Source organism: Malurus melanocephalus, unplaced genomic scaffold, assembly GCF_030028575.1.
Source record: "Malurus melanocephalus ecotype Western Australia unplaced genomic scaffold, MMel_1.1 scaffold_146, whole genome shotgun sequence".
Lineage (NCBI taxonomy): Eukaryota > Metazoa > Chordata > Aves > Passeriformes > Maluridae > Malurus > Malurus melanocephalus.
The window spans coordinates 826,578-850,433 of record NW_026623378.1 but is presented as its reverse complement, the minus strand read 5'-3'; the positions used below and the strand labels follow the sequence as shown (position 1 = coordinate 850,433).

The 23,856-nt window shown below is 37.6% G+C and overlaps 2 protein-coding genes across 7 annotated transcripts in view; one reads left to right on the top strand and one right to left on the bottom strand.

Moving 5' to 3' along the window:
• Positions 1 to 13,161, top strand: part of SHLD2 (shieldin complex subunit 2) — a 30,368-nt gene extending 17,207 nt beyond the window's left edge. For 3 of the 6 annotated variants that reach the window (XM_057371398.1, XM_057371397.1, XM_057371396.1), the window contains 9 exons: positions 451 to 606; positions 1,190 to 3,644; positions 4,170 to 4,277; positions 5,007 to 5,201; positions 6,071 to 6,205; positions 7,155 to 7,361; positions 8,089 to 8,323; positions 9,895 to 10,010; positions 10,580 to 13,161. In XM_057371398.1, the coding sequence (XP_057227381.1) occupies positions 2,135 to 3,644; positions 4,170 to 4,277; positions 5,007 to 5,201; positions 6,071 to 6,205; positions 7,155 to 7,361; positions 8,089 to 8,323; positions 9,895 to 10,010; positions 10,580 to 10,752 (2,679 nt within the window). In that variant the 5' untranslated portion in view covers positions 451 to 606; positions 1,190 to 2,134 and the 3' untranslated portion in view covers positions 10,753 to 13,161. Of the gene's footprint in view, positions 1 to 450; positions 3,645 to 4,169; positions 4,278 to 5,006; positions 5,202 to 6,070; positions 6,206 to 7,154; positions 7,362 to 8,088; positions 8,324 to 8,550; positions 8,933 to 9,894; positions 10,011 to 10,579 lie in introns of those variants that run through there. The other 3 variants (XM_057371400.1, XM_057371399.1, XM_057371401.1) reach the window with 3 other exon arrangements.
• Positions 13,162 to 13,208: 47 nt separating this feature from the next.
• Positions 13,209 to 22,598, bottom strand: SYT15 (synaptotagmin 15). Its single transcript, XM_057371402.1, has 8 exons — positions 22,416 to 22,598; positions 19,164 to 19,362; positions 18,355 to 18,497; positions 17,508 to 17,803; positions 16,487 to 16,657; positions 15,873 to 15,993; positions 14,657 to 14,836; positions 13,209 to 13,567 (listed from the first exon to the last, which is right to left on the bottom strand). The coding sequence occupies exons 1-8, from the start codon at positions 22,420 to 22,422 to the stop codon at positions 13,431 to 13,433; spliced, it is 1,254 nt and encodes a 417-aa protein (XP_057227385.1). The 5' UTR covers positions 22,423 to 22,598; the 3' UTR covers positions 13,209 to 13,430.
• Positions 22,599 to 23,856: the final 1,258 nt, after the last annotated feature.

Below are 23,856 nucleotides of genomic sequence, written 5' to 3'. Positions count from 1 at the left end.
CAGACTCTGACCATTTCAGAGATAAAAAGCTTGGCTTTCATTGGCTGTTGGGAATAGAGCACCTTTCCACAAATTAGGAAATGGTGTAATAATTAACAGGTATAATGGATATGTGCATTCAGGTTTCAGTTGTATCTTTATGGGTTTTAGCTCCTGTTATCTTTGGTGTAGTTAACCCACTGTCTGCCCACTGATAATTTAACTACAGCATAATATGGGTTTTTTTTTTGGTGGCAGTGGTGTTTTTCTGAAATGATTGATAGTTTTTTTGCTCATCTTTTTAAAGTCTSTAATGAATTGTTCTTTCAGACTTTTATTTAAAACAAGGTGCAGAACTTCATTAACTGAGTAATAATGCTATTCTAAAGCAGCAAAGCAAGATTCTTCAAACAATTTTGTGTACAGAGAATTTAGGCAAACTTTATTTTTTTTTTTCTTTCTGATTTACAGACTTAAATGGTTTTAGGTACTGATGATTCCTGGCACAGGAAGGAGTTTGGCCTCTTTGACCCAAAAACTCACTTGGAAATTGCCAAAGGAGGTCATTTAGTAGAGGACTTATTACAYGAACCAGAAAGTCAGCAGAGGTCACTCACTGTTCCTAAGGTAATTTAGGTTTTGAAAATATCAGCTGTATTTTAATTGCAAACATTAATTAAATAACACCAAGATTAAATTCCTGTGGTGTGGTCATAGAATCATASAACAGCTTGGKTTGGAAAGGTTCTTAAAAATCATAGCTCAAGTATATAATTCAGCTATTATGTAACTGAAAACTTTCACAGGTTTGAGTATTGTCCTTTAAAAGTTTCATTCTTATGGGATTAAATTTCAATGTACAACTGCAGAAGCTGGGACACTCCAATGCTTTAACTAGTATTTGTTTTGTTAGGAGCATAAAAGTKAGCAATAGCAGTCACTGGCTTTTGTAGCTTCTCTGTATTTTGCCCTCTCTAATTTTAGTGGTTGTATGTTGCTTTTCCAGTGACAGCAATGATATACCAGCGATCACTATTCCAGGATGTTTATGGTTTTTCCATGTTACAACGAGCCTTATGAATGTGCAGATTTATCGACCCCTAGTGGGGTTGTTAGGAAAATGGTTGCTAATTCAATTAGTACTAAATGCAAAATTTGCATATTTTGAAATGCTGTATTTATTTCAATGGTCTTTTCCTTCTATTTWCAGCTGGATTAGCTCTCGAATTTTTTCTGGTGTTCTCTACATCTGCAGAATTGCCTATTACAGCAWCTTCTRTTAGCAGCAGCACTCCCAAAACAATTAGCTAARAATCAGCATTTTAATGAACAGTTATAGCTGTTTCTGCATATTTTTAAATTATAATTATACAGCAGAAATTTTAAAAAATAACGGGTCTCTTTTGTATGCTGTGTAAGTGGCCTTATTTTTAATTAGCTAGAAAAGCTAGTAATTTCTTGAGTAGTTTGATACTATGTGAATGWATTAAAGCAAATCCTAAATCATCTGCTCAAGTTTTACTGACCTCTTAATGGTTATTAAATAATTATAATTTATCAGTAACAGGATGAAACAGTAGCTTCATGCTAAAATTACATGTAAAATATTGCATTTCTAGCAAACTCTAATTTTAAATAAYTCTAGTGTTTTAATCATTTAGTTGRAACTRTAATTTTCTGGGAGTTGAAATGATCTCCTAACCATGTGGTGAAGATTTCTTACAGACATTTATTTCACATTAGTTAAAATCAAGTGCTGAGTAGTGAATTCACATTTTACTGTTTAATTAGCAGTAATAAGTGAAGACTAATATGTCAATAAATAAGGTTAACTTCAACTTCATTTTAATATGTTTCCAAGTATCAGAATCAGAAACTGATTTATTTATTTTTCTATGCAAGTTTGACACAAATAAATGTGAAATGTTTTTAAAATAACTTCCCTTATTTGTATTTTGTACATCTATTTTTATAGTCACTAAGTAGTGGAGTAGTGTTTTTATCAGTTAAACTATGAAATACTCCTCTGAATTTTAGGTATTTTTAAAATTGTGAAGAAAAAGTAAACAAAAAAAGTTTGCATTTCCTAATATTTATTATTGTGCTTATTGCATAAACCACATTATTTAAAGTCCAACTTACACAGCAGTCAAAAATGTCAAAAAGATCTCAAATTCATATTTTTGTGGGAGCACCCAGTATTCCGAGCCCGCTGGAGGTGTTAGAGCAAAGTAGTTCAGCACCTACTGCTGAGAAATGGAGAGAACTCCACTGTTTGTGTGATCCACGTGGGTTTGTTTCTGGAAAAATCCAGGGTGCTGCTGCTCCCTCAGTGCTCCAGGCAAAAAGCTCCACGGTCACAGGAGTTCCTGCAGCTGGTGACAGYGCTCAGCAGGGAACGTTAATGGCAACAGAAACAAAAGATTTGACATCTCCTGCCCCTGTGGCAGGGACTTGTACCAACACAGCTAAAAAGAGCACAAGTTTAACTTCCTCTGATTGTCAGGTGTCCAATGATACAAACCCACCTGCAGATGTAAATCAGGCTGCAGATCAGCACTTTCCCCAGAGCTGTGCAGAATCAGCTGGACAAGAAAAACCATCACAGGGCTGCTGCCCAGACCTCACTGAGAGAAGAGCCAGCCATTTGGARGTTAACAGCTCTGACATTTCTGATTTGGCTGCCAGTACTAAGCAGATCAGCATCCAACCAAGGTCTGTGGGACTTCAGTCAAGTCATAGAAGTGAGCATCATRAGCAGCTAAGTCAGTATCTGGGTGTGTTTTTACAAAAGAGTCAAGAGTCTAAACCAAAGGAACCAAATGACTGTTCAGACTTTGCAGTGTCAGCAGACACTGAATTTCGTACTGTRGTGACTTCGAGTCATATGGCTGTTTTTGCACAGGATCAGAATGAGATTGTGGGAAGAATGGTAAAACTGTCAGAAACAGAARCAGGCAAAAAAGCTGAAGAGAGGCAGTATGATCACTTCCAATGTGATTCTGGTGTTGGAACATGTACTAATGTGACTGAAAATGAATATAAGGAAGAGGATGCAAGTTCTCTTGAACTTTTCAGTTCTGAGGASGATGAGAAAAATGTTTCGTTTGAAGCCACAAAACAAGAAGAAGCTGCTGAGGAAAATGCAGAGAAGTTTCAAGAACTTAATGTTCCTGCTGAGCAAYTTATAAATGAAATCCGTATTGAGTCATTGAGCTCTGGAATAYTGTGTTCTCAAGTGAACTGTTCTCACGAGAACTCTTCTAAAAGACCCCTCAACGATGAAGATTCCTTTAMTCTTTTTCACTCAGCATTTAAAAGACAGCTGAAATCCAAGAGACCCAAACTGAATTCTTCTCCACCTAGTTCAGGAGTAAGAGTGRAGCCAGAGAGGATGACAGAGTTCAAGAAAATCGGAAAGAAACTATCACTACTTAAGAATTGCTGCTGCAAAAATCAAAAATACAATATTTTGGTCACAATARTGCATCCTTCTYATATCAAAGAAATACAGACAAAGAYTAAACCRAAACCTTCMTGTAAAGTTCCTGTAGTAACCATTGTTGTTAYTGACCAGTCAGAAATTGAGAGAAAGGTGGTGCTGTGGCGTGGTGCTGCATTTTGGTCTCTCACTGTGTTTCCTGGGGATATTGTACTGCTTACAGGTGAGAGTTCTTTTATTTGCCTTTTTAAAATTTGGATATTTAAAATGCCTGTTTCAAATAGAAGAATGTAACAAATAACTTGGAACTATGGCTAAGCATTTGTAAGTAGCTTACTTAAGTCATTCAACATTGCTTTGAATTTTCAATTATCCAGCCAGCAGAACATTGGCTATCCCATGGAAGTTTGCCCTCAGRCACAGCCATGGGGAATCAGGGATATTCTGTAGGGTGTCAGTGTTTTAAAACAGTCATTCCTGAAAAGTACAAGTGCGAATACAAACCAGACCTAAGCAGTGTCTGCTAGGAATCTAATGAATTGAAGAATTGCTTCAAACTAGAGAGAAAACTTTATTAACTTCTTGGAAATGTTGACAGATGAAAAAAAAAAAATCACTGTGTTTCCAAGTGTTTTCTTTCAAACCCTGTGCCTTTCACATTTGTATTTACTATGGTTATGTAGTCAAGAATATTATGCACTTCAATATTGTTGATGCATGAGTCGATAAGGTTGCTTTTTTCTTGCAGATATAATAACATATGAGAATCTTTGGAGTGGAGAAATCATGCTTCAGTCTACATTTACCAGTCAATTACTGAATCTGGGGAACTGCTCAACTCTCAATCCAGAAGAATGTAAGATTGTAGTGTATGAGTTTCCATGAAAACCACAGTAAAAAGCTATTTCAAGTAATCAATTTCATTGGAAATGCCTCACACATGGGATAAAATGGAAATGTGTGCAACGGAGAGGTATAAAACATGATAGAAAAGTATGGTAGGATCACCTGTGCACTAGATGTGGACATGATAGCATTTGTTGGGTATGTGGAGATCATGATAAAGTTCGGTGCTTACCACTCTGAACTCTAAAAAAACTGAGTTCTTTGAGTTTAATTTAGGAAAGAGCAGTTATCCCAGTACCTGGCCAAGTGATGGCTGAGAATTCATRAGGATTGATTTTTTTCCAAAATGAAGTAAGTAGATCGATTCAAAGTAATTCATTGAATGAAAGTAATTCATTGCAGGAGGGTGGAGGGTTGGAGACTGAGGGGGAAATGCAGTGGAAATATCACCACGATTGCATTGTTCTTACTCTGTAGCATCCACTATTGCCAGTTGCTTAWGGCAGCTTCTGCAGTCAGTGGTCAGGAACAGCTTTCTTTAAATTCAACTCTCTCCTCTTGATAATATCCTGAAGTACAGTTTAATTTCAGATCAAGTGTTTCATACTTCAGGAATTCCTTACCTTAATATTAATCTTAAACAGTTCTGATTTTGTCAGTGTAAATGTGTTCTGAGCTCTAACTTTAATACTTCTAAGCATAAAAAATAATATGTGACTTTGCTTTTTTTTTATGTAAGTTTATTCTATAGTGGATGGTGGTGTTCTCCGTGGCTTATTGGCATACATATCATCAGAATTTCCACACTTCAGAGACATTCCACACAGACAAGTTCAGAGACTGGATGATATTCAGTATATGCAGCTAGATCAGCTCCAGCCAAATACATTGGTGCACTCAATACTGAAAATTGTCAATATTTCTGTATTAACAGGTAAGTCTGTGTAGTGGACTTCAACTTCTGCAGTAGGTGAAACTTAAACAGTAATTTTGCAAGGCAAAATGTTTCTTAGTTTTTTGCTTGACTTCAAAAGTTTCTGCTTGACTTCAGGCTTTGCACAAAAATTGGGTCATATTGCACTATCGTCTTGCATTAGTAAGATTCAAACTTCTATTCACATTGTCAATATCATGTTTATTAGTTTTAAATGTAGAATTTTGAAGATAGAAATCTTCATAATTTGCTCTAGTATGTAAATCTTGGAACTGATAGATATTTCATGCTCTTGCTCAAAAATTATTTATGAAAAGTATTTTAGTTTTAGTGTGGAACTGAAATACGCASACTCCTGGATAAGAGTGATGTAGAGATCTTAATTGTTTCTATTTGTATGTACTGTTGCTAATACTTTTAGTGTGCCTTGTACACGACTATAGTTTTCTTTCTTGTGAAAACTTCTGGGGAAATGTTTCWTTCAGTGTATTCTACAGAAGTTACAACTTCCAATTATGACAGTTGCTGAGAGATTGAGGACAATTTATTTCTACTCAGTACATGTCAGGATGAGTGGGAGCTGAAAGATGCTCACATAGCTCATGTTTCAAAGGGAGTTGTCCAGTTGCTGAGTACTTAGATGGATAAAAGTAAATTAATCTACTTTATGTACTCCTTCAGACTGGATTCATGTTGCTGAAGAAATCAGATTATTTTCTGTCCTGAAGAAACTGTAGGTGTATTCTTTGCTTTTAATTGTACCATAAAATATGATAGCACGATGATTTCACTTTATTACTGAGGCACATGGGGTTTGTGTGCTTATATGCTTTTTACTGTAGAAATAATGTAATTTCAATTCTTTTCAGAATCTGTGTATAGCTATAGAGGTGGCATCCAAAGAAAAATTATTCTAACAGTAGAACAGAACAGAGATCAACACTATAGGATGGTTCTGTGGGGAGCAGGGGCGGCCTGGTGCCCTCAGCTTCAGAGGAAAAAAGGTAAGGTCCTTGTACCGTTGCTAGCTGTAAAAGGATTTTTGTGATGGCACTTTMAAGTGTTCAGCTGGTAACGTTTATCCATTCAACCTTTAAATAGTCCTCTGGGAGGGGTAACATATTTTATGCTGATTTTGACATGTGTCCTCTATTTAGAAGCAGCAGAATTTGAGTGCACTTTAGAACACTGAGAAGGCATAAATATTTAAAAATTTGAATCTATATACAAGATGCAMTTTTTTGCATAGTGCCTGGTTATATAACTATAAAAATTCATGAGTGTTAACTACATTACCAGTTTTGCTGGGTTTTCCTTATCATTGTCTGATTTAGCATGAATTGCTGGGATTTTTCTACTCCTTATTTTCCTTTTCTGCTTTCCCCCTTACTAGAGTCAGGCTTTCTATCCTAATGGTCTTGAGATCAAGTCCAGCTGTAACTAACTAAAAGCATCTCCTGCAAGAATTACATAGCTTTTGTTTTCATCAGTGAGTACTACCAAATTTTGATTTATTTCCAGTTTTGTTCTTTTAAAATAAGTTAAGCTAGGGTATTGTTAAATTGATAATTGTGGAGATAGAAGATCAAACAACAGGGAAGTACTAAAAAATGAAAGTTGGTTAATATAATGAAGATTTTTTTTTCTTTGAGACGTTACCAGCTTTAAAGCTGACAACAAATCTCAGGGCTGGTTTCTTTTTTGAAAGGCTGAGTTGTCTTGACAGGTGAATTTGGTAGAGATGAAAAGAAATTTCTGTTCTGGGACAACTCATGCAAAGTTTATAGGGAAAGGAAAAACCCTACATGTCAACAGACTTGAAATGAAGTTGCYAGAGCTGACCATATGAGAATGTCTTGCTGATTTGTTTCTCTGTCTTGTAAGTGACCTTAGCTTGCTAGAAATTAACCACAGTATAGAAAATAAACTACTTTTGCTTTTTTTGTTCTGTAGATCACATATGGGCCTTCAAATACCTTCTGGTCCAACGTAGTTGTGTCTCRGGTGACTTGGAACTGCACACAACTCCGTGGTCATCCTGCGAGTGCTTGTTTGATGATGACAAAAGGGCAGTTGAATTTAAAGAAAAGTTTCAGAAAAGTCAAATGTCCCTCATGGAGCTGACAAGGCTMTCAGCACACTTGGAGGAGAAATGCTCAGGTAAATATTATCCATAGCTCTCTAATGACTGTTTTGCCAGGTATAATGATGCAGAACAGATGCTCTGTTGATGAAGTAGYGTGCTTGTCTTTTAAGGTAGTAGAGGTCTAGGATTCTGAATTTATTCTGGAGGCTGCTGCTCCATACTTGGCCAAACTGAATGCAGCCTTCATACATTGAACCCAGTGGAGAGATGGGTGTGGTGTGTAATGCCAACAAAGACAGCTTTGGAACACAGGTAGAAATGCTGACTTTAGTTGTCCACACAACCAGTCTAGTCTAGGTTGTGATTAATCAATGAAGTTTGTCAGTGTTTCTCCAAAACCGGAGCTCGGTAAAGCAAAATAGCTGCTTCTGTTGAAAATGTCTTACAAAAGAAYAAAGAAGACATTTTACAGCGTCATCCCCTCCCAGAGAAACCTAGAAGATTGCTATAGTTGGTGCTAAATTCTGGAAAGTTATTAAAGTTGTTATTACARCATTTAACTCTAGTTTATACATAAACAGTGATAGTACCTGGAAATTTAGTACTTTTATACATTCTAAAATTTAATCACAATGATTTTTCATTGCGTAAAGTATCTCTAAAAATTAGAGCATTTGTTAACTAAGGGGGAAAACATTGAGAAAGTTTTTGATAGCAATTTTGGTTTTTAATCAGCTGTAGCACTTGCTTTTGCTTTCWGTTCTATATAAAACTTAATTCAGATTTGAATTGTTTTTGTAGGAGTGATTCAAGTGAAAGCCCATATCTTAGAACTGAAGTTTACCATTTCCACTGGTCAGTACAAGCAACTCATCTTCTCTKCTGACACATCACTGGAATGTGTTTTGGCTTCTCTGCCTATGATTACATATTCAGGTTGTGCTAAATGTGGTTTGGAGCTACAGGCAGATGAGAACATGATCTACAAGCAGTGTATTAGATGTTTGCCAAACAACAAAGTAAAAACATTTTACAGGTAAACATAATACAGCTAAAATCATGTGTATTATTAGGGAGGTAAACGTTCTCCATTGTAACATCCCCCATATTTAAARWTATTTAASTTGTGGTTAGCAATCCCTGTCTTCRTAATRAATTTTCAAATTGTTGTTCTTKAATTGCTATATTTGCWATCATTATTTATACATTATATTCTTAGTTTAAATATAACTTTTAAATTTCTTTGAATACTATGTCATACAGGAATGTTTACCCAGTACTGTGTCAGATAAAGCTAAGATGGAGTAGAAGCTTGAGGACCAAGGAAAACTCAAGAATCTTGTTCCAGCCTAAATTTGAAATTTTGTGAATGCACAAMCATATTTTTAAACTGATTAATTGGTTTCAACTGTGCAGAAGTAATATTGAAAAATGTTTTCAATAAACGTTCTTGGAGAGCAGAGGTAGTGAGTTATCACCAGATGGCACTGTGAGACACRTGTATGGACAGTTAGASAAAATAAACTAAGTGGATCCAGTTGATGTAGGTACATCTTCATTAAATAATTGTTCAAKTCTCACATTTATCTTGGGCTTTTGAAATGTAATTATCATAGTGACTAGAATAACATGTAACTATAGAGTATTAATTGAGACAACCATGGATGTAATAGAATTGTAGAATACATTCATTTTCTATCTAAATTTTTTTCTCAAGTTCTTTCTAAACTCTTTCATAGTGAGTTTAATGAATAATTGACTTATATACTACTATCCTATTTATCTAACAASATCGTGGCTTAGTATTTTTCCTCTAAGCAAAGTAGTCTTGCATCTTCATGTGCTATTTATTTTCCTGTAAGGGAGGATTAAGTGCAAAGAGGTTTTTTTCCTTAACTGAAAATGTTCCCCTAATCTTTGATAAGACTAACGTCTTAGTGGCCATGAAGAGCCTCAATTTGCTCCTGCACAAAAGGTGGTAGAAAAATGATAAAGATTTCCAGTGAKTGTGTTCTCAGCATGTGACCATGTCTTAATGTAGAACGTACATGCCCCTTTTTTCAGAAAAAAAAACTGTGAGATTTTTGTTTGCACTGAAATTTTGCTCTGATGAGATTAATAAGAGTGCATCACCTTGGGAGTATTTCCAGGAAGGGACTTTTGTTTAGTGATTAGTGAAAACATCTGGTATTTATCATAGTATGAGAAATATACCTTGCTGGTATGTGGCTGTAGAGTGGGGTATTAARACATAATTATGAGAGATGATGCAATTGCAAGTGATACATCAAAGCTCATTTCCTACTTTGCATTTCCACTGCCTCCCTGAGCAACCCTGACTACCCTAACAGTGAAAAATTTATTTCTAATGTCTAATCTGAGTCTCCTCTGTCTCAGCTTAAGGACATTTCTTTATATATACCTCAAACTGATTCCATTGTACAAAATGACAATGTTTGACAGATGAGCACATAGGAATTTTCTCATTTCTAGTTCTTGGTATTATCTTGCAGAGTGATATTAAATTGTATTGCTTTCAAAAATTTTGCTTCAATAAAAAACAAGCATAGCAGCTGACTTTCATGAAACTTTTGTTTTCTGATCTAGACCTGCTTTGATKACAGTAGAAGATGAAGGTTCTGAAATTAATGTTCATGTGGTGTCTGAGTTGATGGAAAAAATCTTCCTCAATATTCCTGCAGACTGGCTGAAGAGATTAGTAGGTACTGTTTCATTAATTACTTACGATATAAACAGGCAGCAAAGTTCAAAATGGAAGCAAATTTTTTAATTACTAACAATTTAAAAAAACACTAAACAACCAACATCAAAGAATATTGCAGTGTCTGTCTGACAAACTTAGAATTTCGGAGGAGAGGTTGCAACAACAGGAAGTGAGATGGTATGAATGGCTATTATATAAATAAGTAGTTGTAGTTGTGTACCTAAATATTCAATAACTGAATGGATTCCTTTTGTGCAAAATAGGAGCTTTTAGAACTAGCTGGCATGTTTTTCTGATGTGAAACACTGAGCTGAGCTATATTTCAGACAAGCCTCACTTTATACATCCTGTTTGACTGGAGAGGTGTTTTATGTGATTCACGGGTGTTAATGAGAAACAGGCTCAGCTCATTGTTTTAAMAAATAATTTAAAATAAAAGCTRATTTTCTACTCTGATGTTGAACTACACTTCCAGTAATTCAGTGGAGCTTGCATGGAGGTAGAACTTGAATGTTTGGTGCTATTGTGAAAAATCAAGTGTAAATTGAGTTTTTCTGTGTTTTGCAGTGCCYTCTTCAGATATAACCTACAGCACAATAGTAGCAGATCTGTGTCATTCACTGCTGGCAGATACAGAAGCATCCTATCTGTTGGAAATCAGGAGCCACTTTGAGCTAGATGAGAACAGCTATCCTTTGCAAAAGGATTTCCATCTGCTAAATTTTCATCCTGATCTTTGACCTCTGAACTGAGTGACAAAAAACATAAAGAYACACAGATGGCAAGAAGAAGAAAAATGAGTTAGCTGAAGGAAGCAAATTTCTTTAAAAAATTGTGATAAAGTATTTTGATTTTAACTTGTGACAAAAGCAAAACCAACAAAAGGACTGGTATGGAATATTTGCTAATAGTATATACTGCTGTAGTRATACTGATGAATTTTCATAAATTTTTATTTTTTTATACATGTATTTTTATACTGATAATTATGTTAATAAACTCCAACAATTACTTCAGTATGATTTTCTTTTTCTCCTCAGAAAAGTTCCCTACTATTGAGAGACTGAATTTTCCTCAGACCTGGCCGATTAGAGGAAGACAGAACTCAGTAATATTTTAGTTACATGATTTTGGTTTTTCTTACCCAATATGCTGTCTGTACCTTGGTCTTTTTGTTTTGCTGTTGTGGTTGCTTTCCTTCTTTTAACAGWGGGATTTTTGCCATTTACCCTTAGCAATTTTGCTGCTGTTCTTTTCTCCTGTAAAACAGACCTGTCTTGTAATCATTCCTTCTTCAGCTCAAGCTAAGTCTCAAGCACGAGATCAGATGGATGTTGTATAAAAGGTGGTAGGTAAAAAAAATTGCTCCATTATGTGACAGCTGAAAGCACTACATTAGAACTCTCTATTTGATGATGTTTCTTGCTTTGAAATGACTCTTGTTCAGGAAGAGTCAAACAGGGCCTTTCTCATTTACTTCATTTGGATGACCATGAATGCAGTGCATTGGTAAGTGTATTAGAATATGTTTCTTCACAATTTAGCTGAAATTATTGAACACCCAAGCTGGAAGTATTGTTATTTTAACATATAAGAAGAAAAGAGAATCATTGGTACAATAAATATTTTTATTGTATGGACCATAATGGTACATCCAGTCAGACAGGTGACTCTCCACTTTAGAGGAACTTGTTAACAGACACTGGACATTACCTGCATCTCCCTGCACAAGCTCTTAAACCAACTGTCTGAAACACTGCCAACTGCTTACTTTTAAGATCTTTATTGGTATGATTTAAATAGTAAAAGACAAAATTTATTTGGTAAAATTATTTTATTCTAGTAATATGTTAACTGTATGATACCTGTAGTTTTTCTTCCCAGAAAAAAAGATGGTAACTTCGCTTATCAGGTTGGTTTGCAGTAGTTTTGTGGGACTGAAATTTGAATACAGCTCTTTGGGGTTGAGGGTACTGGTATTACTACTCCTTTAGCAAAGATATAATKAGGGTTGAGCACTTTAATATTCAGTTTAATGTAATGAGTTTAGGCTCATCTTGTGTCCAGTGGTGCAATTAGCAAGACAGACTTGAGAATACCCTCTGACATATCAGATGGTAGATCAGGGGAAGTCTATTATCTTACAATTCCTCTGTGGTATCTTCTGGTTCATAATATTTTCTTTATGTAATAATATGATCAAAATGGAAAGTGGTTTCATCTCCCCAGAGAAGCCTCTTTTTTTAAATACTGGATTAATTGATTCAGTATCCTGTTTGAAAGGAAGTTGGTTTGATTTCAGCTRTAGAGGTTATGGTCCTCTTGGAACRCAGTTGTGCAAAATGTTTTGCTGCAGTAGTCTGTGTGTCTGGTTTATGACTTTACAGTGTGAAGGGTACAGAGCTCAGGTCCCCAGTGAACAATCAAGAAGAGAAGAATGTCCTATTTTATTTTGATTAAGAATAATTGCTCCAAATTGCTGTATAGAGCAGTCATTTACTTAATGAATAAGACTCCACTACTAAAACAAGACACATGCCCAGGGGGCTTAAGGTAATTGGATTTTCAGTGTAAGAATGGTCATACTAGGTCAAACCCAAGGCTGTTGTAATCAATGCTCTGTCTCCAGCAGAGACACGTTTAGAAAGAAATATTTAAGGACAGGACAGGTCCTTATCTTACTCCAGTACTGGAATAGCTTCAGTCACTTGTGACTCYATGGCTTCTCTGTTTGTCCCTTAGTGTCACCACAAAGTGCTTTAGTTGAGGTTGGCTGAAAACATCCAGCTGAATTACTGCAGGAAATACACTGTGCTGAGGGATGTGAACAGCTGCCTCTAGGTATGTGACTGATAAAACTGTGCCTTCACCCTTCCTGCTCAAAAGAGGTTTTAAATATTATGTTGCTGTTTTAAATAAATTCTAAATGTATTAGTCAGTATCTTTTGGGCTTTGTCTGTTTTGGCATGCTTACTGGGCTTCCCTCTTGTTTGGTGAAGCCACTGTGGTGATGTGGTGCAGTGGACATTTAGGCCTGGTGTCATCACTGGCAATTCTTGGGTCATTTTGGGCTCTATCCATGTGAGGTATGATCATTTGTGCCCAGAATTCATGACCAAGAAAGGGAATTTACTAGTCAAAATAATTAATACTGAGAGATCATGTTTGGCTTACTGTTTTTTGTTTGTTTTTTTTTTTTTTGTTTTTTTTTTTGCTCAGCTGCATGTTAATTAAATTTAGCATATATTTTGAAGAGAGTCCCAGCCTATCAGGGACCAAATCTTTTATTTGTGTTTGGTCAAGGAAATAATTTATTTTTTCTACTCAGGGTACAAAATCATAGCAAAGATTTTTGTACCCTTTAGATAAAACTAGTAAGAGCTTTCCCATGTTAAGGTTGTTTTTTAATCAGTGCTGTTCACGTGCTGTGGCAGAGAGCATGCCATCGTTTAACCAGCTCCTTGGGCTTGCTGATCATCTCATTCCAGTGTTCCAGTTCTTTGCCACGTGTGTACATGAAAGGCCCAACTACTACTCGTCCCAGCAGAAGTGTTTCTAGGAAAGAAGGAATTAGTTCGTGATGAGCACATGTGATGCTTCTCTGAAATCTTTGCCTGAATTAGAATATTAACTTGAATTTCTCCAAGTAATGCCTGTTCTGAAAGGTATTTTTGGACCATAATATGCATCAAGGAAATAACTCTGGATTTCAGGTTTTGTAGCCTCTCCCTGCTAAGATTCAGCATTAAAAGGAACTGCAGTAGGTGAGTATTCAATGCAGGCCTCTCCTTTTGCCTGTGGTTAAATTAGAATACGTTCAAGGCACAAATATCTGTATCTGCCCATCCCCTTTACCTCAAGTGAAAGTGTGCCCTAATTTTGGACATCAGCAGCCTCAGTAAGAATCATATGATGGTCTGGCTTGGGGAAAAAATGAATGCAGTTACCGAGACAGCTGGGAGCTGTAATATGTGGGTTGCCACTGACCCCCCTCTGCCAAATAGCAGATTGTTTCTTCATGCCTAGACTTTTCAGCTATGAATGGAGAAAATCAGTGAAATCATATTTGTACTGCAGGGAAGTTGTTTTTCTCGTGAACAGTGGAAATGCTGAATTCTGAYCTGCCTCTCTAAGCAGAACTCCTTAATGGATTCTCTAAAGATTAGTGAGAGGTGGCTTCAAGTATCAGGCCTTCTGCCAGGGAATGGGGATGTTTGCTAATATCTCTTCTTTCTCACTGCTGGGAGAATGAAAATGCCTATTTTTCTTTCAAATCTGCTTAGAAAGAGTGAATGGCCTCAGAATTTTGGAGGTTTTATGTTGCACACACAAGTGTTCACTTAAGCTTGTCTTAATGGGATACTGGAATGAAACAAAAGTGCAGCACCTTGTACTGACATTGATTAGTCTGCAGTTATTTTATTCCTGTCWTCTATGAAATTTATCTTTAGCCTCTGAAAAAGAGACATATCCTTAACTACAGTTAAGTTGTTCTGATTTTAAAAAGACAGCCTTTGAAATAGCCCAGAACTCTTACATGTTATATGATTGTTGCTGGAAAGGAATTAGCTCCTCCCAGATTTAAACATGTCTCAAATAGGCAAGAGATTTGACAACTTGACTGTAATAATTTCTATAACTTACTTTCTGCTTTGTTACTCTGGAGAACTGATAGACTCAGGCTTGCTGTATCCAGCTCTGTCTGATCTGCCTTGAAACTGAAGGTTTCATTGTACACAGGATTGGGAGTTCCCAGGAGAGCTGCTGTCTTTTTACTTTTGATGAATTTATTGTGGTTCATAAGTGAGACTTTGACATACACACCTTGGGGAAAAAGAAATTCAAAATGAAAATCTATAAGAAGCAGTTGGAAGACAGCTTAAGGAATTTATTCCTTTCAGGGGTCACTATCAAGTATAACATCAGATTGTGAAAGATCCATGGAATGCACATGACAGCATAACATTAAGCAGGGAGCACAMAAAATACTGATGGTACTGTTTTGCAGTGCACTTTCCAATTTAGGAGCTGTTAAAATAAGCAGTCATATTCTTACCCTGTATCTTTGATCTTACATTTTTGTGCCCTTCCTTCATCTGAAGGAGATTTTTTTGAAGGCTTAGTTTGTTCAGTYAAGAAAACTTAATAGAGGACTAAATCTCTTTTCTTTATAAATGATAGGTGTATTTTGCATTTATGTTGTTTAGCTTCAAAGCCCTGTAAGAAATCACTACAGACTGAAATACAAGTTTGGTTCTTGCATCTGTTTTTGCTTTGAGCGTTCAGATTGTAAACAGCATTTTGAGGTTAAACTCTGAGACAAAGGACACTTGAGTATGACAAATCAGGAAAAGCCCACTGCACTAAGGGACAAAATTGTGACTCTGTGCCATGGTCCTTTGAACAACATGGAGGCTGKCCTTAAAATGGGATTTCTTTTCCCAGCTCTGTTCTTCCCAGGACAGCTGTTCAGTATAAGAGGTTGTCCTGCAGCTGTTATCTCTGGGAATTTGGCTTGAGGCAAATGTTAACGTCAATATCTCCTGAAATGCTGCCTTCTCTGGRCTGGAGTGCAGCAAAAGGGTGTTGCTCACTGTACTAAAACAGGAGTAAAATCTTGCCACCAATTGCCACAAGACAAACCATTTATTATGAAACCAACCCCAAACATAGCAGAGCTAAGGTATCAAAATCTAATTGCCCCAAGGCAAAATATGGCTTATTTCCACTCAAATTAAATCACAGGATGTTTATTTGTTCTTGTCAGAGTCTCACAGCACAAGCCTGGGTGGACAGATGAGGAAGGAGCAAATTAAAACAGGAATCATGGAGCTGCTAGCAGAGAGGAAATCCCACTCACCGACAGCAGGGCTCTCCTCCTGGAGCTTTAATCCCCTCGCCCTCAGAACCACCACGGTGAGACGGCCCAGGTAGTCATTGTAGCTCAGGGAGAACTGGATATCACCATACTCTGAGGGAGGCTTTGGAAGAGAACACCACCTGTCAAATAGGTCTGAAAAACTCTCTCTTCACATGGACAAGTAGGAAGAAAAAGCCTTTTTCRTACTAATGGTTTCTGTCACACTAAGGCATGTAAGTGAATTGTTATGGCTTTATTTATGCTGTTGTAACATTTGATGGAATCAATTCATAACCCTAACCCTCAGAATTAACTCTCTTCCAGATGATACATTGCCTCTTCTGCTCTTTTCTGCTCTTGCTAATTCAAATCAGAAACAAATAACAAAAGTTCTTACATAACTACTTCCTAAATGGTGACATTTTCTAAGCAGCTGGGCAATCCCTTTACAACAGCTATGGATCTGCAAGTTGGTAAGGTGGGAATTTTGATCCAAATGTTTATGATTTACTTTTGTATTTGATGTTYTTGGTAGAACGTATTTCAGCTATATCCTTCCAACACTTGTAAGATGATGGAATTTCCACAATGCCAATCAGCCTGGTATCACATACCTCTATGTTTTCTTTCTCCAGATCTCTCCATATGACTAGTTTGTTGTCCTCAGTTAGTGCTTCATTTTTTAGTGGGAAGATAACTTGGCCTAGGAGATGATGCTTCTTTTCTTTATCAACATGATAAACCAAAAACTTAAGTGTTCTTTGTAGCAACATTTTACTGGAAACCTGTACAGGAAAAGGAAGAATATATTAATAATTGTAAAACATCTGACACTTTTCTACTCTAGCATGACTTCAAAGGAAATAGTTTTCAAAGTGTTTTAAGTGTAGGTGGAGATTTCCTTTAATTATTTGAAATCTGCTTTTTAAATTTGCCTGAAGTTTTAGCTATGCAGAAGATCAAGATCCAAGCTAAAATACAAGTTCATTTGAAAGCTTGAAGTTAGCTGGTTTTTCAGCTCRTATGAATCCAGTGCTGTGTGATGCATTCACTTTCAGACATAAGCATTTAGAATCTGTAAGCATTTTGTCAATTGTCAGAAACACAAACTTTTTTTGGTTTTAAAGCTTTTGTCTTGTGTCATGGGCTGAAAGTCTCAGCATGGGAAGCCAAGCTTTACAGTACTATACAAATAGCATCCCAGACATATCTCCCAAGTTCTGCTGTCTAGGCAACTTCCACAGCAAAGAAACTAAAGGTTATGAAAGCATTAGATCAGTATTGGCTCCTTCTGAGCTTCCAGAACTGCTGGGCTGAACTGCTCAGCTGTAGTTCAAACTGGAGTTTTCATTATTCCCAGAGCAAGTTCTGAAATCCTTAACTTTGGTGCAGACCACAAGTAAGATCAGTTCTCATCCGTGTACTTCTGTAGCCCAGGATCTCCAGAAGTGCCAGTAAAAAGTCCTGTCTCTGGTGGAAACAACTTCTTTGTTGGTGTAGAAGTATTGTGAGCATTGATTTTCTATAAATTTGTACCTTAGTTATTATTATYTATTAATTTATTATTTATTAATTATTTTCTGTAGTTTATTTATTATTGCAAACAAAAATCTGCCTCATCAAAAGAGAAAGTACCTGGAAAACAAAATTTTCATCAAACTGCGGGTTAAGAGTTTTACGTTTTGTTTTGGACTGCAGGTAGCTTCTTTCATCAGGTAGCAGGTAGATTTTCACAAATGGGCTACAGGAATCAGCAGGAGGCTGCAGCTTTCTGGCTTTGATCAAAGAGACGAGGAGCCTTTCTGACTCCTGCTCGTATTCTACGGAGAACCAGAGGCGGCCAATGTTGCCATCAGGAAAATCTGTCTCACTTACATCTTCAGGAAACTTGTACAGATCTGGGTTAATGGTGCCTACAACATAAGCTCCAGCTTCAAAAAAAAGACAAAACAAACACCTGGAGATCAGTCTCAACAACCGTTGCAAGCATTTTTATAACCACTGCTGTATTAGGGGAAATCAGACTAATCTCTTTATTAGCAATCAATTTGTTGGTAAGAATTTAATATTTTATTTCCTTTTCCCTCAAATTTGGGGGGAGTAATTATAGGCTGCACCATTTTTCTTTCTCTCATTCCTGTGATTGTACCTTGTTAGTTCTAGGTATTTATTTTGCAGTCTGCAACTGGTGACTCTGCTTTTTCTGGGACAGCAGACACTTCCTGGCCTTAAAAARCATGAGATGAGAAATTGCTTTGCCAATGTATGAGTACCACAGCCAGGGGACCAAAATGGCTACATTCTTCCCAATTCCTGAATATAAATATAAATAAATTTAAATATATACACACATACATGGAGTATTTAGGGCTTGTGCTATGTAATGCTATGTCTGGTGTGCCCCAATCAATATATTTCATAATAAAGAAGCCACCCTTTAAAGGAGTACCCTTAAAAGGAATTCCATTTTGCAATGCCATACCCAAGGAATGAAATGATGACCGTGCCCCAGACTGAGGGATCATGTAGGGGTCACTCTCTTCCTGAACCTGTTCTTCATTTGTCAGGTGATTCCAGTCTCGCCCGTGCAGTGTTGGTGGAATGATGAATGGAACACTTCTGGATCTGCTCAAGACAACAGCAGCTATTGACTCTTGTGGTTTAAATTTGGAAACTAAACTTGGTAGCAGTACTAAATTTACCATTCTTATATCATAATACAAACATTCTACAGAGRTGCAAAGCTAAAAATCTTAAATATCCCTTGTTTTGAAATTTATTTTATTTGTTTAATGCATAAAAATCCTATGAGGCACATTAGGTCTTAGTTCTTCTGGCATTCTTCTCTTTCTCCCTTCCCTGTAGAAATTATCTGTCATAGGAAAGGAAGAATTAACTACAGTTACTTATTTTACAGCCCCACCCACCTGATTGATTAATTCTCTAAGAGTCTCCTTCCTGAATAGAAATCCTATTGTTTTTGTTACTAGACCAGAAATTACTGTGGAACATAGGCTGAATTTGTCTAAGTAACAGATAAAATTATCCATGCACCAGTTACACTTGAATGTATTATCTGTCTTAAATAAATCAGAAATAATCATAATTTTCAAAGTTAAACTATCCTTTTCCTAAAGGAACAAAACAGAACATGACTGATGTTTTCATATAATTTAGWTGTCTCATTTATTTCTGTACATGCATATATTTGGATCACCTGTTCATTTGCAATTTGACAAGTTGAAGTAAATTACATCRTGCGTGCTTTAAAAACAAAATGAAAATGTGTACCTTGTGCTTTTTAGTTGAATTTCAGAATTAGCCTGATCCTGAAAAATGGCATTTGCATTTGCTGTTTTGACAGGATTGATGAGCTTTTYGTAAGAGAAGAGGTGGGAAAATTTTTTCCAGAGCAGATATGCAATTATTCCAAGGAGAACAAATAAAAGGATCCCTCCTATTACACCRCCAGCCACAGCAGCTGCTTGTTCTGTTCAAACATGGAAACATATAAAATATCATAGGAAGATGAAAGTTAAGTATCTTTCAGGTGTAGACAGGAATATTAAAGCTAAAAAATATATTCCAAAATGAAATTTAAATGAAGCATTCAGCTCACAAGCACATTTTTGTTCGGTTATAGCGTGGTGCAACATCTGAAGACATATGACAATGACAGTGACAGATTACGGTGTTCAGATGCACTGGCAATTACTGCAGTGTAAGAGACTGCAGACATGAAAAGAACCTGAACCCTAAAGAACTGTTCAGGCTCTTGTTTTGCATTAGCATTTACCTTAGCATGGCAGAAGTGCTAGAGCTTGCAGAGCAGAAGAAAAAGAACCCAGGGGCACCTAATATGAAAGTATCATTATTTTGGTTTCTTTTGTTCTTCCAGCTATTTATCTATGTTGAATTGAGTCTAGACCCTGGCATAAGGAACAAAGCAAAGCTATGGGTTGTTTTCTTTCCAAGGATGCATGTGTTTCCTGATCTGTGAAGTCAAAATATCCATTAAACAYCATTTCCTGAATCGTGAGTACTTAACACAAAATCTTTTATAATTACTGCGAACAAACCAAACCCAAGTAAAACTTAATTAATGTATTTAATATGAATATGGGAAATGTTCTTGTGAGAATTCCTCATTAGACTGGGGGTAGACAGTTGATAATGGGCTCAGTTCACTGCTTTCACGTGTTTGCTGACTGTGCTTGAGTGAAAGGCTGCAGAGATTGTTTTGCTCTGTACCTTATTCCCAGCCTGCCTTGTCTACCACTAAACTAGAACTGGTGCATTGAGCCATGACTAGATCTCAGCAGAGGATAGATCCTACCAGAATATCCTCTGTCTGAAAATGAGCCTAAACTCCAGAATTATCTTCCACTCYGCAGCCATGGGAAGCAGCTCAGGATCATCTGAGTACCAGCTGCTGACATTTCTCAAGGTTCCCCCTGAAACTGAAGTAGTGACCTGGCATTTTCTCACAACTGGTATTGACTTTTTCCTCTTCTTTGCTTTTAGGTAGAGAGAACTGTGATTATGCTTTAATCGTAGTTTCCTTTTTCCTTTTTCCTTTTTATCTGTCTGTGCWCAGTAGATACCTTGCAGTTCGCCATCTCTTTACAATGATACAAGTAAATAAAGAAAATACAAGGACAAAATAATCAGTCAACACTAGCAATAGTTTTGAATAATTCAAAACTAATTTCATGTCATTTAATTTATTCATTAGCACTATAAGGAGTATTGGAGGTGAGTTGTAAATACAGGTATTACTGATCTTTTTCAGTGTTGCCCTGTTGCAGTAAGTGACATAAAACGTCCTTCAGCTACAGAGCACTTAAGTAATTACCTTGTGCTTTAAAATTAACCTAGTGCCTCCAATGCCTTAATCTGATCCTGACTCATTTTCCTGTATTTGGTAGAGTCACCAGGTTGGTTTTGCAGCTCCCCTGCAAGTGTGTTGCCTTAGCTCTCTGCAGGAATTGGCTGGCTGCTCCCCAGTCACAGAGTCACTGCTGTCTCCCAGCACCACCACGGAGCAGCCACCCTGCTCACAGCTCTACCACAGCAACAGCACTTTGCTGTCCTTGCAGCTGCTGGGTGAACTGAATAGTTCCAGCATTCAGCCAGACTATTAGGGCAATCCTTATTCTGAGGAACAGGAAACAAGCACCTATTTGGTATGGGTTAATATTAATACAGAGACAAGCCTGGTTGGGCCATGTGATTAAATTGGTTTTCTTTGATAAGAATGCATAGTATGAGGAAATGCATATGGCCATGGGAATTTTGTGTGTTTGTTCCTTTTAGTTTTGTAGGGCATGCTCAAATGTGTCTTCAGTCAAATTCACATTTTATTGCAGCTCAGAAGGTCAGATGCAGAAAAAATGCTTTTGTTGAATGCCCACGAACATAATAGAAATTAATGGTTTACTTTATGTAGGTGCACTGTAAACACTATAAATGTCAATATGGCTGGCAGTTTTACTGCCTAGTATAAGTATCTGAAAGGTTAACATTTCAAGTWAGATCAACAGGTCTTATGTTTAACTTGTCCTCTTTATTCACAAGTCTTTGGTGCTCTCAGCAGCATGCTGTGTTCCCCTGTAGCCAGTTTGTCACCATTTACCATTAAGGACAGTAAGATGCAGTGTGCCTTGATTTTGGAGTAAGAGATTGAGTTTCTACTTATAGATATAAGGTGAAGTTTTACTCATTTCAGTAAGGTTACCTGTAATTTAAWAAGAGCAGGGAAAATTTGGCTCATTTTTAGACCATCTTATCTGATTAGATCAGCAGCAGAACCAGTGGCTTAGGGCACAATGTAGCACTAGTCAAAATCGACCATGGAGACAAGTTGAGTCYATTGTGTGCTGGGAGAAAATATGCATATTTTTCAATAACTACCTGTCCTAATGGGAAGTTGATGCATTGTATCCTGCTGTGGTACAGATCCTGGCAGCAGGAGATGGAAGAGACCTGTTGAATCATTTCATCTCCGCATGGCTGAGCCGGGGGACTGTYGTACCAGGTAATATGTACCAGGTTTATCCTAGCACAGAGGAGGTCTTGACAGGCATCCTGTCTCCTTTGGGATTGCGTCCCTTTTTGCTTACTGCCTGATGATTTAATAGGCTTTACTTAAACTTTGCAGCAAGCCTTTTGGAGTTACGAGCAGCCCGTTCTCCACCAATAGTTTTCGTCCCTAGATAAAGACACAGTCTAAGCACATGTACAGTATAAACTAAATAATTGTGGTGGGGTGGGGGTCAAGACTGCGTTCGCTCTGCCTGTCCCCAGAGCCGAGCTCCCCTCTGCCAGGCGTTCCGGGCGGTGCTGCCTGACCCCGGCTCCAGGCTGCCTCTTCCCTCGGCGGCTCCGGGGGTGCCCGGGGCCAGCTTGGAGCCGATGCTTTGGCGAGCYTCCCCCAGCGGAGGAGGCGGCAGGTGCCGACCGGGGGCTGCGGGAAGAGCCGGCCCCCTCCCCTCCCTCTGTCCCTCCCTGCTCGGTGCCTCCCTGCGCGCCCCCGGCACTTACCGGGCATGGGGCCGGTGCTCCCGCGGGCCCGGGCGCTGTGGCCGCCGCTGTCCGAGCGCCGGCAGCCCCTCCCCGGCCCGCCCCCGCCCCGCGGGTCGCACACGGCAGGGGCTGGCAGCGGTGATTGGAGAGAGGCATCTCTGCCGCTGCTCACCAGGAAAGCAAAGGGACCCCCTCGGGAGAGCTCCGCACCGCCCCAGGCTCCGCCAGCCCCGGCAGCACCGGCACGGGCATCGCCGATCTGCTGGGGAGGGAGGGCTGCGATCGGGCCGGGAAGCGGCCGCTGTGCCGCATAAGGCTTTTGTCAGCCCTAAAAAGACACCGGTGCAACACTGGCTGTGTGAGAGAACTCTAAAGACTACAGTGCTGCTCAGAAAGAATCTTTGATATTAGTAGCTTAATTCTGAATATTCATGCGGGCAAAAAAAAATAGTATGAACTTTTTATACCTTTAACAAAACATGTAAGCGCAAAGGAACACCTGTCTCCTTAGAAAATTGCAACTACAGCTTTTCCTGTTTGTATTTATGAACGTAATGATCTTGGATTTCTGTAATAAATACAACCAAACATATCTTAACCAATGAAATCACGCATGCATAGTTCAGAAAGAAATTACTCCCTGTCASTTCTTGTCTGCTAATGCTTCTTTCACAGGCAGTATGACAAGAACCTATGCCGTAAATTTAACAGTGTTTGTATTACAGGTTCACTTCACAACTGTTGCATGTATAAGGGATAGTGCTGTTTAATCTAAAAGCCAAAGAAATGCATAGAAATTAAGCCGGTAGAATTCTAATAAAATGTCCTGTTTCTGAGGAATCCTAAAATTATTTTAATTGCATTTGAAATGTGAATGTAGCATGGTTTAGCTTTTTCTATTAATTTTTGAGCCCTCTGGAAGAAAGTAAGTATTTAGATAATTTTTACTCTATGAAGAGAAATATTCATGTATTTTAGTTTTATGCTTTTAAGATAGTTATCTATTAAATAAATACCAGAGTCAATGCTTTTGCTACTCTTATTTCTACATTGAATTAGTGCAATCTCTGATTACTAGCCTCCTTCTTAGCCTAAATCTCTGGAACAGCTGAGATTTTAATGTTTTGGACCTAGATATTGTACTACAAATGTTCTGTTTCTGGTGCATATTTTGTAACATGCACGTTTTTCAGTGTCCCTATCCAGGGACAGCTTACAGTGAAACCTTGAGCTTTAAAGGACCACTTAAAAATTCTGTCACAAAACAATTTTCTAGAGTGTGTTAACTTAAAAACAGTGATGTCACATTKCTCATTTGACACCTATGTAAGTCACAGCAGGTAATTTGTTATATATTCATGTAATTCTCACTACGCTGGGTGAAATTCAATGAATGTAATTTTTTAATTGGAAATCTTTGAAAAAAATTTCAAAATATGTACTTGAAATATAAACCCTT